Source organism: Frankliniella occidentalis, unplaced genomic scaffold (assembly GCF_000697945.3).
Source record: "Frankliniella occidentalis isolate FOCC.00 unplaced genomic scaffold, Focc_3.1 Scaffold88, whole genome shotgun sequence".
In the NCBI taxonomy this organism is placed as follows: Eukaryota; Metazoa; Arthropoda; class Insecta; order Thysanoptera; family Thripidae; genus Frankliniella; species Frankliniella occidentalis.
In genome coordinates, this window is record NW_026267217.1 from 549,059 (window position 1) to 565,614 (window position 16,556).

Here is a 16,556-nt window from a genome sequence, read left to right on the forward strand (position 1 = left end):
GAGAAGAACGGTGAGTGTGTGTGGGGGGGGGGGGGTGTCAGGACTGGCTTGGCGATGACGTTCGATCGGAGAAAACAGGGCATGCCATGCACTCGACCTCGCCCAGGGGGCGGGGCGGGGGCAAGAGGCCGAGGTGGGGCCGGCCGGGACCCTGACAAAGGGGACATGGTAACGGGAACGACACTACTGCGCTCCGGCGTGTTCTCACCCACCAAAGCCGACGTCGACTCCGGCCACGACGACGTCGGCGAGGGCCCGGGTCCTCGACAGCAGTTGCGAGACGTCGTCGGCGGCGGACACGTGCGCGTCCAGGGCATTCCCGGCATTGCGGGGGGCTTGGCGCCTCCAGGTCCTTCCCTTCCGCGTCGATTCGATCGTCACTCCGATTCGCGCCGCCCGGCCGCGCGCCGGCGCGATGCTCCGCTGTGCGTCACGGCGTCACCGAGGTGCGGCGGCGTCAACAACAACAATCACGGTGTCCCCCGCGGTGAGTATGGCCCGTGGTCCGCGGCACGTAGAGGACCAGGAATCAGGACTGGGCCGCGGGTGGCGCGCCCGCGCCAGCCAGCACGGGCAGGGGGAGGAGGCGGGGGAGGAGGGACTGCAGGCCAGGCGTGCGCCAAGTGTGTGGCTCCCGATGCGCGCCGCCAGCCAAGCTCGCGTCAACATTTCGAAAGTGAGGAGGGAAATGGGCCGAGTCATCAACATGTTGACGTAGACCAGGATGGCCGCCGCATGTGCGTCGCCGTAGTACGTCGTGGTGGTCTTGTTCGCCTCCGCCGCTCCTGGACCGGACCGCCAGTAAATCAGGCCGACGACGACGGGATTATAGGGTGCCGGGGACAAAGCACGCATTTACAAAATTTGGAAACAAATGTAGTTTTATTCCGTCCAAAAAGTTACATTTATCGGCACGAGGCAGACACAAAAGAACAACAACAATTGAGATTCCTTATACATTGCATATAAGAAGAACCTATAGCGCACTGGTACATTGCTAAAAAACCAAGTAGAAAAGATTAGGAAGATAAGTGTTAAATTATAAGATATATAGGTCCAATTGCTACCCTGTGTTGTTACCATATAGTCCAAAATGGCGCAATTTGTACCAACCAAATTGCAAGACACACAATGAAACAAACATCAGACCTTACAAAGAATAACAATTTAAGAGAAACTAAATTAAAACACAAATGTTAACACTTTCAGATATTGCACTTCATAAACTTAATTAAAACAAAGCCCTTATGGAAAATAAAAGCACAACTATGAAATAAGTCTTTTTTGAAATAGGTTTCAAGTACAACTTCAGTTTTGTCAGATCTTTGCACCATTTTGCAAAGAGTTGATGATTTAAAATGAATTACCAGAAATTACAGAAGATTGGCTAAACAAAAGGGACAATGAAAGTGGAAATTATGATAAATTCGGTCATTCCTCAAATATCAAAATATAATTCTTAGTACCCTCCAAATGAAATAAAACTTGACTTAAAACTATGGTCTCAGTTATAAACAAACAAACACAAATCATCAAACGATTTTAGAAATTCAATTTACTTATAAAAATCAATCAACACATACAAAAATAGCTTATGAACAATCCTAGATTGACCGGTTTGAGGGTAAGTGTCTTATACAACAATCACTGGGTTGTAATGAAATAATACATAGATAGTTTTGATGATCACCAAATAGATAGTTAATTTAAGAATCGTACAAAACAGACTAATGAAAAGAGAAGCATCAATTAGAACAAATAGTACAATTTTAAAGCTTGGGGTATGTACCAATCAGCATAAATGAACAGTCGTTGTGTAGCTATATGACACATATGTTTTGACAGAAACAACTAATATGACTAGAATGGTACGCACAAAGATTCAGCTTAAAAGACAAATATTTCAGCTGCTATTAGTAAATATCAAAAGAATATCAGCATGAACAATCTGTAAAACCTTAATGTACAGACTTTCAGCTAAGTTGACAAAAACAGAAAGATCCCTTTGTAAATTAAAAAAAGAAAATTGCAAATATGAGTTTGATAAAAATTGTCATGAAGTAGTTCCTATTGCCTGCTCTATAATTTTAATGAGTTGTGCGCTACAATGGAGATAAAACATTCCAATAATTGTATTTAACCTTGAATGCTTATATTTAAGCTACCATGCAGTACTAAAACAATTAAGACATTTTAGCTGCTTCAGAAAAAAGAAAGGAAGCAATTTGGAAATGCATTAACACACAGTTCATAGGGAATTCGTTGGGAGGGAAGGATACACTTCCTCACATAAGTAGTTTTCTCTCCTCGACAATTTATATTGTGGCAATAATGGTTCCGTATTTTTGAATATAAGTAATTTGACCAGTTTTTGCTAAGTAGGTAACACTCCTGAATTTCAGGTACAGGGTTGAAATAAACAAAAATGGATATGAGATTTTAGACTGATTAAATCAGACACAAGAATACCAGCTGCACAGCTCTTGCGGTGACAGCTGACACCAATACTAGGCACTCCTACGTTTCAGATCTTGCATTTTTAGAAGCAGCCACTGTATGGGACACAAAATGATACATGTTATTTATACACAACCTTAATGTAATAGGTAACAACAAAAGTGAAGGAGAGCTTGTTGCATTCATTACCTGACGTTGGTTTGCATCCGGCACTATTATTAACTTGCCACCCTCAGAGCCACCAAAGAGACCGAAAGTTTTTTTCTTGTGTTCTCCAGTGGATAGATGGATGCCATTGGTAGCCTCCTTTGGAGCTTCAGTCATTGAGGCCCATGTGTAGGTCCAATCAACCTATGACAAATAAAACGTCAGACAGAAACCAGGAAAATTGAAATTACATTTAATTACCTAGATGTTTTCAGTAAACAAACCTGCCAGCCACCAAATATGTCATTGGTTTTCAAGTAAGCAACTCTCTTATCTGTCAATAGAAGAAGTTCTTTTCCACTTTGTGTCATTGCAATGTGATAAATGTAAGCATCAGTTGTGTTGTATCGCCCCTTTTCCAGTTCCTGATTTTGAAAAAATTTAAAAAGAGTATATGCTTAAAACATATTACATGATAAAAGAATGAGTAGTTACAAATGAAATAATGTGTACGATCGTACCCGTAAAATCTTGTTTCCCTCAGCTTCATGCTTGATATATGGACGCACAAGACCATCAGGCTGGAAGTATCTTGGAGGTCTCAAGCGTACAACTTCATCGGTCATTTCAGTAGCTCTGAAGCAGAGAAATATTAATTGTAGATACTTTCAGAAGTATCCTTTAAATTTTATGTGGACCAACTTACCGTTTGACAGCACTGAGAGATCCACTGGCAAAGTCTACAATTCCTGCAGTAGGGCGAGTTAAAAGACCAGCCACTCCCTTACCAACACCTTTGAAGAAGCCTTCAACACCTTCCTCTTTTGCTCCAGAAATTGGCTTGGTGAAGACTCCTGTTACACCATCAACCACACCCTGGAAATTTAATCAGAAGTTAAAATATGCAAATCTTTAAAATACAGCAAAATTAATTAAAAATATATCCATTTGCATTTACCATTACAAGTCCTTTTCCACTTTGAGCTAAACCTGTTTGTAAGTTAGCTGGTCTTTTGTTCAGATTTTCACGTCTCTTCCGGATGTAATCTTTGTCGAAAGTCAGTGCTGCAAGACCTTTTCCAATTGTTCCAGTAATGCGGGATGCAGCACCAGCAGCGCCGCCAACTGTGTGGCCAAACAGACTTCGCACACCTAGTATGAGACCTTCAGCAAACTCGCCTGGTCCCTGAATTGCTCCCTGGAAATCGAATTTACTGGTGAGTGTTCTTTCAAGGTACAGGCGAAGTTGGCAATACAGATACAGATGACAAGCATAGTACCTGGAACGGCTCATAAAACAGATCTTCAACTCCCTTAGTAAAACCAACAACCAAACCAAATGGATTACCAATGACATCCAGACCAAGGACTAGAACATACAATTGCTTAAGCAGTTGTCCTGTGTAATGCATTGTTGCTTCTGACTGCAATTGAGCTTGCGTTAGGAAAACATATTGCCTCTCTAAGTATGCTAGCCTAAAACAGAAGTAAGTGTATCAGAAATACGAGTACTAAACGCATTGTTAATCAATTAACTAACCAGAAAATACAATATCCTTACTTGAATACAACATCATTCATATCAGTAAGAGTAACACCTAAACTCTCTAGTAGCACACTCAAAACCCTAGGCAAGTTTTGTGAACTGGCACCTTCACCTAGTGAAAAACTGACATGGATCTTGAGAGGAGAAAAATGGAGAAGGTCATAGAAATTCTTCTGTTCAGCTGAGGATTGAAGAGCAACATGAGCCATGAGGGGTTCATCAACAGCTTTCATGTCATTAGAGAATGTTTTAGTCTGAAATTTTTTCAAAATCTTGTTAATTTACATTTTTAATAATATATTCATAAATTGGTTCAATTTTAAGCAAATGACACAGACCTCATCAGCATCTGAGACTTCCTCTGCCTCGAAAAATGCTAAGATTGCATTCAAAAATCCAATATCCACTTTCACATGAAACTCTTGCACCAATGCTTTGTAGTATTTGTATTGCTGAACAGGGCTATGCTCAGTTAGTCTCTTAACAATACTCATTTCAATAAACGGTTTCAAAACTGTAATTTTAAATAAAAGTAGGATAGATAGATTTGAAGTTGGCAAAAGAAGATGTAGGATATATAAGTTGAAAAATTGTCTCACCACTATTTGCAGCAACACTTCTAGGGGGAGGCACAGGAGCTAGCACTACAGGGAAAATGCAATCTGCCATCTGGTTATCAATCTGGAGGCGATTTACTTTAACATGAAGCTGTTCTTGATGAGCCGAAACTTTGCGTTGAATCCACAGACCGGTTTGGAAGGAACGACGTAGAACTCGCTTTGATGGAGCTAACACTTCTTCTTTCTCAAAATCAACCTGAGGAATAATAAGAAATTATGAGTTATAATGGAGGAAGACATTTGAAATTTTAAACCAAATAATGCCGAAGAGAATTCACTCACCTCATACTTTCCAACCTTCACACGTGGATTAGGTGAGCTACCAATTTGCAATTCATGATTGTATCTCTCCCACGCTTCCTCCATAAGAAGTCCCTCAGACATTGTGAACTGTTTGAACCGTGATCCATTAAATTTCCTTGTTTCCCAAATCACTCCAGAACTGTAAAAATAACATTGATGTAAGAAATCACCACAAATTGCAATACTGAAGCAACTGGCTAAGTAGTGAACAAACCTTGCTATTCCAATGTAAACAAGTTCTTGTTGGCGAAGACTATTGACCAGAGAAAGCCCAAGACCATAGATAGAAATGCTGACTGCCATTGAAGGCACCTCCAATTCGCCAGCCGATTGAGCATCCCTCGCTACAGCAGGATCAGAAGTAAACAGTAGCACCCTTTGAATTCCATCCAAGAAGCTCACCCAGTATACTTTAACTCCTTGGTGAGGGTGAAATTCACCAATACCATCCTTCCTCAAATTGTCACTCAGTTCTTTTGACTTATTACAGCTCCAGCAGAGAGATCTGTCACCAGAAGGCTTCTCCCAAGCGAACAGCACCATTTCCCTGGCTCCTAGTTTTTTCATGTATCCAGAACCAGATTCCCAAATCTGAATAACTTCAGAGGTATGATTGATCACTAGAGCTGGTGCAAGACCTGGCTCATAAGGAGTGAATGAAATATAGACCCCTCCTTCAGTCATTTGGACATCAACATTGAGACCACCATATTTGTTATTCAATCTGAGGAGGACTGTGTAAACTGAATTGTAGGAGAAAGAGCCAGACATTTCAATTGTTCCAGCCACTCGAACTCGAAGCCCATCTTCATTGGTAGAACTGATTGGCCAGTAGGGATTGCATGCTCCAGGTTCAACCTGATTTATTTTTTTAAATGGAAAAAAAACCCATTAATTATGTTAGTCATTTGTAAATTTCTAAAAATAAATCAAGAATGAAAGACACATTTAATGGTGTTTACCTTTATCCATGGATCATTAGGCCTATCACTTTCACGACATTCAATGGCAAAAGGAGCATTGTTTACCAATACATAGTAAGGTGTGAAAGTCACTTGTTTGGTTAAGGAGTTTGAGTTGAGCTGGATATGGACTCCAATTTGACATACAACACCCTCAACTTTGCAGTTGATCAGCCCGGAACTTCCAGCCACATCAAGGGGAAAGTTTGTACTCCATTCACCATCTTCAATTTTGAGAGCAGCCTTCTTCTTACTATGCAGGTCTTTTGCACGATATGACAATAGCACAGGCCCTTTGAAGTTAGCAGGATGGTAAACAACATTTCCAGTTTCTTCTGCAGGCTATATGGTAAAATAAAATAATTTTATTGTTATAGTGTTGTCTTAGAAAGAGATTTAAAAAATTATCATTTAATAGCTGTGAACACAAGGCTTTGCAAAGCAGAGGTGAAGAGAGAAAATCTAGCCAGTTTATTTTTATATTTTTTTAAAGGAGAGAGAAGACTTCTCTTGTACAGGGGTATATCCTTGATAAACTATTACCTTTTTCTTAGGTTTTCTTCGCTTCTGCATATCTCAAGGGGAAGGTTAAATAAGTAAGAGAAAAAGAATGAAACATTCAGGGGCTGTAGAATGAGGACATTGTAAAATAGGGCAAACCAAGGCAGTAGGGAGCTTAGCTGGAATATTTGACTAGGAAGCTTGAGCTATGCTACACTCCTTTTTCAATAACTCACCCGATAGGAAAGCATGCGGCCTGTTTTGTTGAGCATCCAGAATGGTGCATAAATAGCCATAGACAGTGAACCATTCCTTGAGACTGAATGAACACCAAGGTCCAAGCAGACCCTTTCATTACTGTCAAATGACTCAAACACCCAGACAGCAAACTCTGATGGGGTGGCTCTTATTTGGTTTTTGCATGACCATTCCTTTTCAAGGTACTTAGGAATCTATAAGCAGAAGTATCAGCTTAGTTCAAGAAAAAATACTAAATGGACATGTACAATTTACATCAAATAAATGCATACCCTAAGAACTATGGTGAAGTTTCCAGGCTCTGCAGAAGGAATTTGCATGCGTTCCCCAGCCTTCAAAGGCTTTTCGTCTGGTGCACCTTGCAGTTGACAAACCAGGTCAATAGGTAGGAAATTTTTCAGAATTACAGCAGGACGTAAGTGGACATTGTAGCATGTGCTAGCCATTGTATGTCGGGATGTATTTTCATAGAATATTTGCTCCATTTCTCCAACAGCCTACAAAATAAAATTAATGCTTAGTTTTACAACACTCCACAGACATACAAGTTGTTCAAAGATAACATCATCTCACAAACCTTGATGAAAAAGGGTTCCATTTCTTCTTTGTGTTTTGGATCACACTGCAGTAAATTTGTCATTCCTAATGTCTTCTGAAGCTCACGCCAAACAAAGGGTTGCACTGATACGGAGTGCCTAAAATAAATAGATACAACACCAGTAATGCATGAAGTTCTCTTTAAAAATTTTAAGGTCTTCTTATCTTTTTTCTTTTCCCCAGATAGCTATAGCCTCCGTCCGAAAGGGTCATGAAAGGAAATGGAATGGACTGGACCAGACCGATGAGAGTTCGGAGCCATAAAAAACTTACCCATCGACACTGAAAAATAGTTCACTAGTTGGAGTGTACACAGCTTTAAGGGGTAAGTTGATTTTTTGACCAGGTTCCACAACACCTATACTTTCAACTTCATTTCCTCTTGGTGTCATGTAGTAAACATTTATTCCCACATTGAAATGATTGTGAACCTACGCATCAATAGAAAATTATTTTAATTTTCATTGAAACTGAAACTCAGGCAATTGTTACAGCAATTTTACAATTACCTGGATAATGCTGCGAAGAGAAACAATGAAACCTCCATCTTCAACTTGAACCTCTGACACTAAGCCCCACTGCAAAGGGTTTGTGTCACCTTTCTGTTGAAGAGAGAAATATCTCTTGTCTGCACGTACGACAGGTAGTTCTAATATGGCCTTCTTTTCAGTGACTCCTACACGAAGGATACGCTCTTGAACTGTTCCACCAGAGCTGCTTTTCAGAGCCAAAGCATCTCTTCCATGAGCATCACCTTCTTTAAGTTCTAGCTCAGCCTTCCCGCCACTTTCTAGAACAACTGTAGCAATTCCGCTGCTTTCGAGTTGGTTGGCCAGCTAAGCAGAAAAAAAAATGTCATTTCCAAAATATATCATTTTGAACATTATCAGTATGCAAAAATCAAACCTTATTGGAGGAGCATACAGATGGTTCAGAGCAACCACAGTAAATCAAAGAGCTACCAAGGGACTCGGGAGGATTAGGAAATGTAACTGGCGATTTGATACGCTTGGGAAGGATTAGGGAAACAGGTCAAAGTAGTGGGGAAAACAAAAGTAAAAATGGTGAGAAAGACTAACCTTGAAACTGCTTGATGCCAGGTTCAACTCCACTGGTAACCCTGTGTAGTTCCAGACTTGATACGGTGCTGCACTAGGTGAGCCAATTTTAGGTAAACCATCCTTCATAGCAGTCTTGAAGCCCTCGCCAAGGGTACTAATTACATCAAGACTTGTCTTTGTAACAGTTATTTCCAAGTTCTCTTTGGAAGAGATTGAAACATTCATGAGAGGTTGAAGTTGCGCTGTTTCTGCCTCTGTTTCATTACTCAGAGTTGAATCTTCAAATGAGGTGGCTGTTGCATTTACATCATTAAATTCCACTTCCATCTTTAACTCCCATGGAACATGTATGACCTGATTTCCCTTATGACTTTCAACTGGTTCAATCAATGGTTCCCACAGAGCTAGACTGCTGTTGTAATACCTGTACAACAAAAACAATAAAGTGCATAATTACTTTTCATACACAAGGCCAAACGACTTGAATATAAAAATATTAAGATGCATACCACATTTGAAGATTGAGACTGCTGTCCACATGAAGTAGAGAGCTGAAATCTCTAATATATCCTTGGAAACTTGTTTCTAACAGAATCATGGGCATTGTTTTATTACCAACACCAGCTTCTACAGTAACAACTATAGAGGGCATTGTAACGATCACTAGTTCTGAAAGCGGAGTGACAAGTGCAACTTCCTCTTCAGGCTGTGAGGCTTCAGAAAGTGTTGCCATGGCATCTTGGGCCATTTCAGTTTTCAAGAACCAAAACTCGCATTCATTAAAGCCTTTAGATTCCCAAATATTTGAGAAATCAGCCTCTGCTTTGGTCTCATCCTCATCAGGCCCATGTTTAGCTGTCAGTGTTGCTTGACAATGATTGAGAAGTTCTAAGGTGGCTGGTGTAACAGCAATCCGAATATCAGAAGAAATCACCTCCATATGCAAGCCTTGTCCTGGTTTTGTTGAGCCTGCTAAATTGATTCTTACAGGTTGTAGAACTGGTGACTTTGTGTCAATCCGATTATTGAAGCAGCAGGTGAAGAGTTGAAGCTCTTCAAGTGCTCCCTTAATTTTCATTTCTTCTCCCTCTTGGCGAAGATTAAAAGACAGCTCACACTGGTAACCAAACAAGCACACATTAGGCACCAAATTAACTTTTAGAAAAATGTCAGTGTGAAAAGAAAAGAACTAAAATACACACATTTAAGACCAATGCATTTGTATCCACATCATCCATGGCTTCTACTAGAAGTATGTCTGGCTTCTCTAGTTTAAGATTAATAGTCATGACAGTTTGAGACCGCTTTTCTATTTCTTTAGCACTTTCCACGGCTGCAACAGCCAAAGTTGAGCGGGATTGCATACTGGATGGCATGGACTGCGTAGTAGTTTTTGATGTTGCAGGTGCCACTGGCTTGGGTTTTGCTTCAAGTCCAACAAAGAAGTTACTAATCTTGAGGAGGTAGTCAATGCTAACAATCATATTGAAACTGAATATACGAACATCGACTGAAAAATTAAGAGAAAAATTAATACAGAGATATCATGACTAGCAAGTTATCATTTTAGGAGAGAAAAAATAATTTTACTCACCAAACATATCATTTGGCTTCATACGAACTGTAACATCCAGCATAGTTCGTGTCGCAGCCTCTGAGGTAGGCGAAAGCATACCTTGAGACACATCAGATGGGAGGAGAGCTTTACTTTCCATCAATCTCGTTAACTTTCCCTCTCGACCAACTCGAGTGTCATCCAGCAAACAATCAACAAGCCTCACAGAAGTGCTCAGAGAATTGTCAGAAAGCATTTGTCCCTTCACAGCCAGAACATACAAGGTAAAGCAAGCTAACCCTTGTTCAGGCTTAGACTCTGGGATCTTTTGAAGCTAATTAGGAGGAAAAAGCAAGATCAATGACGAGAGCTCAGTGCAAATATAAAAGACAAATTTCATCAACTTACTGTATCTGAGCCACCAGATAAAAGGTTTATGACCAAGCTATCCATAGTGAACCTGAACACCATAAATACGTGAACCTTCTTCGGAGTGAGCTCTGTACTATGTTCTTTAGACTGAAGAAGCTGAGAACCAGGAATATGACTGAAAGATGTTTTAGCTGTTGCGAGGGTCATACGTGATTCAACTGGCTCAGGTGTCACAGGTTCTGGTAATTCTGATGATCCCTCACTCATATTTTCAGAGAGTGCTTGCATAAGCATGCGATAATCAGCTTGAGTCATAGATAACTAAAAGGAACAGTATGGAAAGGTAATCAGTATTTAACTAGGTCTTTACAATACCATTCGCTTATAAGAAAACTGAAAAACATACACTGATCGAGTTAATTTTTCCTGACAAGTCGAGGTCTGGAGACTCGTTATACCATGAAGAGGAAAGATTACGAATTACAGAGAGTGTAAAGCTGATTGGTTGGAGAAGAATTCTTTCATTTAAGACCTCTTTTGTTTCTTTATCCAGGCGAACCCTAATTAAAAGAAAATGCCATTAGTTACAGCAAGTAGTGCCTGAAGAGAGTCAGAATTAATAGTTGGTAAATAAACCATACCTTGACATTTTAACATTCACTAAACCAAGTTGAATCTTGTCAAGAACAGCTGGGTACTGTTTCTGCACATCTAAGCTTTGGAAGGAGTTCTTGATGGTGAGCCGACCAAAATCCATAAGTAAGGCATCAAAGCTTTGAGAATTAACAGGTACAAAAACTATGGGAGCCTACATGAATAAAAATAAATTAAATTAAAAATTATGTTACCTAGTTATAAAAAATGAAACACATCAGATGTAAATTTAGTACTTGCCTTCAGTTCAATATCCAGTGACATTTTTGTAGCCTTCGTATATGCCTCTTTGGCATTTTGTTTGGCCACAGCAGCTGCAGCAGCAGAAGCTTCAAACACAGCTGCTTGAGCAGCTTGAAAATTATTAAGAAAAGCCTGTTAAAAAATGTAATACTATTACACAATAGCAACCAACAATGCTGCACATCATTTGAACAAAGCAAGTAAGGGTACGAACCATAAGAGAAGTCACAAACCAATTAAGAAACACTACATGTAGACACGCCATTTGGACTTTCACTGTCATATCAGTAGCATCTGGGTCATCAATTCCATTATTGTCATACAAAACTACATGGGCAGATAAAGCTTCTTCATCAACAATGGAGAGAATCTACAAATAAAATAGAGGTGTGATAGATATCATCATTATTGTTTGAATATTTTTGCAAATAAGATGCTATTTCTTACCTTTCTGTGTAGTGTGACAGGATTGAGATCAAGCATAACAAAATCTTTAATGCTTGTAGAAATTTCAGTTTGCGATTTTCGCATTTCAGCACCAAACAAAAGGCCTTGCACCATCATTGATGTAAGAGGTCTTGCTTTAGTCTCTATTTGAATACAGACACTCTGCATTTCGGCAACAATTTTCAGGTCCACAGTGGTTGAGACAGATCTCTTCTTTTTACGCTTGGCAACTGGATTGAAAATGGGGACATCAAAATACAATGCTCAAAGTTAAAGCTTGCAAATTTTAACATTAATATAGATACCTGGTTTGGCTTTAGCTGGTACAGTTGACCCTTCTTCCTCCAGAATAGTAGGTAGATTTTTATCTTTCTTACCACCAGCTGTTGCAATGCGAGACCCTTGAGCAGAGACTGAGGAGTCAAGTGAGCTCTGAAAAACAGGGAAAATAAAGACTGGAAGAACAGAAAGCTGGAGGTAAGACAAAAGAATCATGTGTTGTAGTGCATACCTGAACACTGTTTGCAAATGCTATTAACTGTAATGTTGCCTCTTGATGGACTAGCACATCTAATTTAGAGAAGTTAGCCTGAAGTAGTTTCAGAACTGACTGATGTGTTGTGCGCAGTTCTGGGGACTTCTTGTCAACCTAGAGAATGATGGTAGATAATAAAGTATTGACAAACACATACGGTGAGCATTACAAACTGATTACAGTGTTGAAGAGATTGAGGGCTGTAGGACTTACCAGAGTGAAACGAACAGTAAATAGGTACTGATCCTGGCCCGAAGTCATGGGAGTGCAAATAGCATTAATGTCAGCACCGTCATAACGCTGCTTCAAATCAATACCTCCAATTGAAAGGAACAGCTTAGTATCAAATGTGCGTTGGACACACTCAGTTTCCAATGACAGCAGACGGAATGTTATAAGAGGGTCAAAGTTGTCCAAATCATCTTTATTTTTATCTTTGTTCGTAATCCCTTTCTTTTGCTCATACACAGTAACTTTCAACACTAAAAAAAAGGAACAGAATTTTAGGAGAGCAATTGATTTCAAAATGAATATCAAAGGATGGTTGATTTTGTACCCACTTTCTAAAACAAACTTGGCCTCCAGCTCAATTACTTGCATTAAAGGTTGCAAATCAACAGGTTTCTCCATTTTTGGCAACAGAATACCTTTGGCACGGGCAGTCTCAGCATCCATGCGGAACAAAGAAAGTTGAGAGCTGTGTGAAGCATTATCCTGCAGCAATAATGAATAATGATTGTTCAACAAATTGTAAGATTAGATTAATTTAAAAAGAAAAAAAAAACTTTGCATGATCAGTTAATAAACAACTTACCGCAGCACCCAAAGCAGTAGGTTCAGTATCATTAAATGGTATGGAATTAGGCAAATTTATCAAATTTAACAGCCTATCCTCTGTTTAAAAGACAAAAAACAAAAACGAAAATGAGGAATACTTACTTCATTTAAGGCTGAACTGTGATACAATGGTAGCAAGAAAAATCGGGGGAAGCAACAAACCTGGAAGCTGAATGTCGATTTGTCCTAGCTCAGCACACAATTTCATTTTTGGTAATCTGGGATCATCAGTTACCATGCATTTGTGCAAATTTACTGTGAGGGTGATAGGCATGACAACATGCATGGCAGATCTCTTACGCTCATCAATAACAGCCGTCCAATCTTCTCCAGCGTATGCCAGCAGCACCTGATAAATTATTGCATGTTTAAAAATATATAGGGAAATCACTCTGATAAAAATCACAAATTAGCATAATTTTTTCCCAGCTCAATAGTAACCTGCACATCTTCCAGTTTAAAAGTGAACTTAGTATAAGAACGTGATATCATTTCTTGAAGTATATCATCTTCAGTTCTTCCATGGAGATGCATTTTCCTGACATCCATTGCAAGGACGTCTCTCGAGGCAGTAGTAACAGACATACGGCCAAGATTCACTACAAGTAGGTTCTCATTTCTGGAATTTGCATAGTTTCTTATGACAATGTTCTTACATACTGCAAAACAGACTGGTACCAAACACAACTAAGAAATAAGCTTACCCACGATAAACCCCATTCTGAGGAATTAAAATCTGAGAGGGCATCACATCAACCATCACATCAAGAACAGTTTGTTGTTCAACAGAATACTGCAATCCCAGCACAGACATTTCCTTCAGAGCAGGCATGGCAACTGGTATTGCAGCTTGAATCCTACAAACATGGGAAATAAAACAGATATAGGCAATAATAAAGATATGAAAATAACAAAACCACAAGACAAAGTCTAAAAATTAAGTAGGGCATGTACACAGTCCCACTGAGGCGGACAGGAGTGGAGAGGGTAGAGGAAATTGGCGATGAGGGATGGAGTGGATCCAAAGTTATAGGATAGATCATCCTTAAGTCTGAGATCCTGACAAAATACACCTACAGTGTATAAAAAGAAAACTTTACGGCACATATAAGACAATTACTGGAAAGACTTACTTATTTTGGAGGGCAGGTGTTTCAGGTGGTTTGAATAAGTCTATTATACTGTTTACAGTCGCAGCATCGTACACTACCCGTAGGGGTCTAGCTGCTATTCTCAATCTCTGATCACATGTTTCATCCAATGGCTTGGTCTCAAACATGACATCCAACAAAACAGAATCAGACTGCTGAAGTAGTTTAGAGGACACAAGCTCAGGACAAAGTGTTCCTTGAGGGAGGCCAGTTACATCAAATTTGGTAATTTTGATTACAGCTCTGGAATAAGATAAAATAAAATAAATCAACAATCTAGTGCATCTCTGATTACCAATAGTAAAGAATCAAATTATTTAACTAATATATTGTCTTACTTTAGAGCTTTTCCACTCATACGCTGTTCAACTTGAGCAGTAACTTCCTGCAAACTGGAGCTCAGGATGGTTCGAACCTTATCATCACCATCACGTACTTCAATTTCTAGCGAGCGGAGTTTAAATGAGAAAACATTTTCTATAAAGTAGGCTGGATATATAGCCGGTGTAGTATTTTCCTGGTAATCAATGGCCCTGTATAGTTTTGCTTTTTCTTCGGGGGTCATAACTGCCTCAATTTTCTTGGCTGAAAATGAAGAGACATGATTGGGCCTATTTGTAGTAATGTTGGTATAAAGGATAAAAACTTAACAAAGTCATCCTTAGTTTAATTTTGTATTTACCAAGTTCAGCTGCTGATCCAGGTTGCACAGCATCCGCTTCCGCAGCTCCACCCCACCATGAGCTAAACCAACCCTTCCTTTCTTGCTTCTGCCTGAGTTCTTCGGCTTGATCTCTCTCTACTTGTACTTCAATGCGTTGCCTAATAAGAACAATATTAAAAACATCCAATTTGTTCTCCATTTCCTGCAGTTGAATTGTTAATTCTGCAGGAATCTTCTTCAAAGTCAACTTTTGTTTATAGGCAGCAGCATAAGATTTGCACAGCCCACGGTGCTCTCGCATAACATTCCAACTCCAGTTTCGTTGTTTCCTCTTGACTTCATCTTCCAAAATACATTTGTAAGCAAATTTCCACCTAAGACAGAAGGGAAAGTAAGATAAGACCACAACAGAAATCAATTTAGAAGACAGTGAAATCAGCCATTACTCACCACTCTTTGTAATGTCCAGTATAGCTTGGGACAAACGGACGGAATTTTCGGTAAGGAGCAGCTCTTGTCATCCAGTCCATTGATTCTAATAACAGCATGACATCTCTGTACTGACTTTTACTAATACCTGAAATTTGTTCAAATAGAATGTGTGATTTTCCTTACATTCATCCTACCATTAAAAGAGAAACATCAATACAAATACATACAAATGGCTAACTTTTCCAACTCTAAATTAAGCTGTAGCTTAGGAATAGAATAGTTTGAACCATCCTGTTCTGGTTTCTGGTTAATTTGAAGTTTAGCTGAAGAATTAATGGGTCCCAACACTGTAAACAGAGATGAAACAATACAAATTAGATCAAATCACAAGAGATATTACTAGATTAGAAAGCCCGGACGCATGCCTGCATTTGGGCTGTGTGGGCTAGAATACCCATTTGCTCCAACAGAGCTGGACACCCATTGTGTCTTAGATGAAGATTACTTACTGTATTCGTATCCTTTCGGTTTTCTTTCTTTGGCAGCTATTCCATCTTTGAACAGCTGCAGCATTTCAGAGACAGGTTTGTCAGAGAATAAAGCTGTATCACAGTTCCAGTATACAGCTAAGCCTTCCAAATTAAGCTCTTTGAAGATAAATTTACTAGCTTCATCTTTGATAGCTTTAGTCCAGTTGGCATCAGTTGTCTGAACAGACAAATTGTGTAATGTTATACCAAGTGCAAAAGGTTTGCCTAAACTTGATACTCTGTCTTCATATCTAATGTGTATCTCTCCAATCTTCACTTGCACATTTTTTACAATTTGAGTGGACAATTTTTCCACAAAAGAATCATCTTGCTTTAAAAGATCTACAATAAAAACACAAAAGTATCCATTAGATTTGAAAAATAAATAAATTTAAGACATATTTACATGATTGTGAAAGTTTGTCGTTGATCACCTTTTTCTGCCTCCCATTTTTTGGCTGCCTCTACTTTATTTAATTGGTTCTGCTTTGCGTCTTGGGCCCAGCGCTCCTCTTTAACAGGGTCATACTTCACTTCCTGGTTCGGTACAGCTAACAGGTAAAGTCTTTCCACAGTAGCTTCAACTGGATCTCGGTATAGATTTTTCCAAGGTATTTTCAGTACAAGTTTTTCTGTAAAACAACAAATACATCAAAGTTTCCACTTAAAATTCATGCGTTTTTT

General features: G+C 39.3%; 2 protein-coding genes and 1 long non-coding RNA gene across 8 annotated transcripts in view; 1 reads left to right on the plus strand and 2 right to left on the minus strand.

The window, feature by feature from the left end:
* The window catches only part of LOC113205897 (choline/ethanolamine kinase), a 35,997-nt gene extending 35,547 nt beyond the window's left edge, over nt 1-450 (minus strand). For 3 of the 4 annotated variants that reach the window (XR_008011336.1, XR_008011334.1, XR_008011335.1), the window contains exon 1: nt 213-450. Coding sequence is in view for 1 of the 4 variants with exons in the window: in XM_052269284.1 (XP_052125244.1) it covers nt 213-326 (114 nt within the window). In the remaining 3 variants the exon portion in view is untranslated. The remainder of the gene's footprint in view (nt 1-212) is intronic. The other variant, XM_052269284.1, reaches the window with a different exon arrangement.
* LOC127749757 (uncharacterized) overlaps nt 1-8,210 on the plus strand; it is a 15,149-nt gene extending 6,939 nt beyond the window's left edge. The window contains exons 1-5 of one of the 3 annotated variants that reach the window (XR_008011337.1): nt 342-487; nt 3,697-3,821; nt 7,575-7,716; nt 7,886-7,978; nt 8,062-8,210. This is a non-coding gene — a long non-coding RNA (uncharacterized LOC127749757). Of the gene's footprint in view, nt 1-341; nt 488-3,696; nt 3,822-7,574; nt 7,717-7,885; nt 7,979-8,061 lie in introns of those variants that run through there. The other 2 variants (XR_008011339.1, XR_008011338.1) reach the window with 2 other exon arrangements.
* The window catches only part of LOC113205876 (intermembrane lipid transfer protein Vps13), a 32,596-nt gene continuing 16,903 nt past the window's right edge, over nt 864-16,556 (minus strand). Inside the window, exons 3-45 of the mRNA XM_026421655.2 lie at nt 16,307-16,504; nt 15,852-16,214; nt 15,570-15,689; nt 15,361-15,487; nt 14,929-15,284; nt 14,585-14,831; nt 14,229-14,489; nt 13,800-13,952; nt 13,537-13,714; nt 13,258-13,444; nt 13,073-13,152; nt 12,819-12,972; nt 12,472-12,740; nt 12,235-12,372; nt 12,029-12,155; nt 11,724-11,953; nt 11,491-11,646; nt 11,274-11,408; nt 11,021-11,187; nt 10,786-10,939; nt 10,416-10,700; nt 10,047-10,341; nt 9,655-9,962; nt 8,962-9,569; nt 8,471-8,876; nt 7,901-8,227; nt 7,665-7,822; nt 7,372-7,489; nt 7,067-7,291; nt 6,773-6,988; nt 6,036-6,377; nt 5,288-5,931; nt 5,053-5,212; nt 4,750-4,966; nt 4,489-4,664; nt 4,166-4,404; nt 3,885-4,080; nt 3,563-3,802; nt 3,311-3,480; nt 3,126-3,240; nt 2,889-3,029; nt 2,647-2,808; nt 864-2,552 (exon numbers count right to left, since the gene is read on the minus strand). Of these exons, the coding sequence (XP_026277440.2) occupies nt 2,508-2,552; nt 2,647-2,808; nt 2,889-3,029; nt 3,126-3,240; nt 3,311-3,480; nt 3,563-3,802; nt 3,885-4,080; nt 4,166-4,404; nt 4,489-4,664; nt 4,750-4,966; nt 5,053-5,212; nt 5,288-5,931; nt 6,036-6,377; nt 6,773-6,988; nt 7,067-7,291; nt 7,372-7,489; nt 7,665-7,822; nt 7,901-8,227; nt 8,471-8,876; nt 8,962-9,569; nt 9,655-9,962; nt 10,047-10,341; nt 10,416-10,700; nt 10,786-10,939; nt 11,021-11,187; nt 11,274-11,408; nt 11,491-11,646; nt 11,724-11,953; nt 12,029-12,155; nt 12,235-12,372; nt 12,472-12,740; nt 12,819-12,972; nt 13,073-13,152; nt 13,258-13,444; nt 13,537-13,714; nt 13,800-13,952; nt 14,229-14,489; nt 14,585-14,831; nt 14,929-15,284; nt 15,361-15,487; nt 15,570-15,689; nt 15,852-16,214; nt 16,307-16,504 (9,593 nt within the window). The 3' untranslated portion in view covers nt 864-2,507. The remainder of the gene's footprint in view (nt 2,553-2,646; nt 2,809-2,888; nt 3,030-3,125; nt 3,241-3,310; nt 3,481-3,562; nt 3,803-3,884; nt 4,081-4,165; nt 4,405-4,488; nt 4,665-4,749; nt 4,967-5,052; nt 5,213-5,287; nt 5,932-6,035; nt 6,378-6,772; nt 6,989-7,066; nt 7,292-7,371; nt 7,490-7,664; nt 7,823-7,900; nt 8,228-8,470; nt 8,877-8,961; nt 9,570-9,654; nt 9,963-10,046; nt 10,342-10,415; nt 10,701-10,785; nt 10,940-11,020; nt 11,188-11,273; nt 11,409-11,490; nt 11,647-11,723; nt 11,954-12,028; nt 12,156-12,234; nt 12,373-12,471; nt 12,741-12,818; nt 12,973-13,072; nt 13,153-13,257; nt 13,445-13,536; nt 13,715-13,799; nt 13,953-14,228; nt 14,490-14,584; nt 14,832-14,928; nt 15,285-15,360; nt 15,488-15,569; nt 15,690-15,851; nt 16,215-16,306; nt 16,505-16,556) is intronic.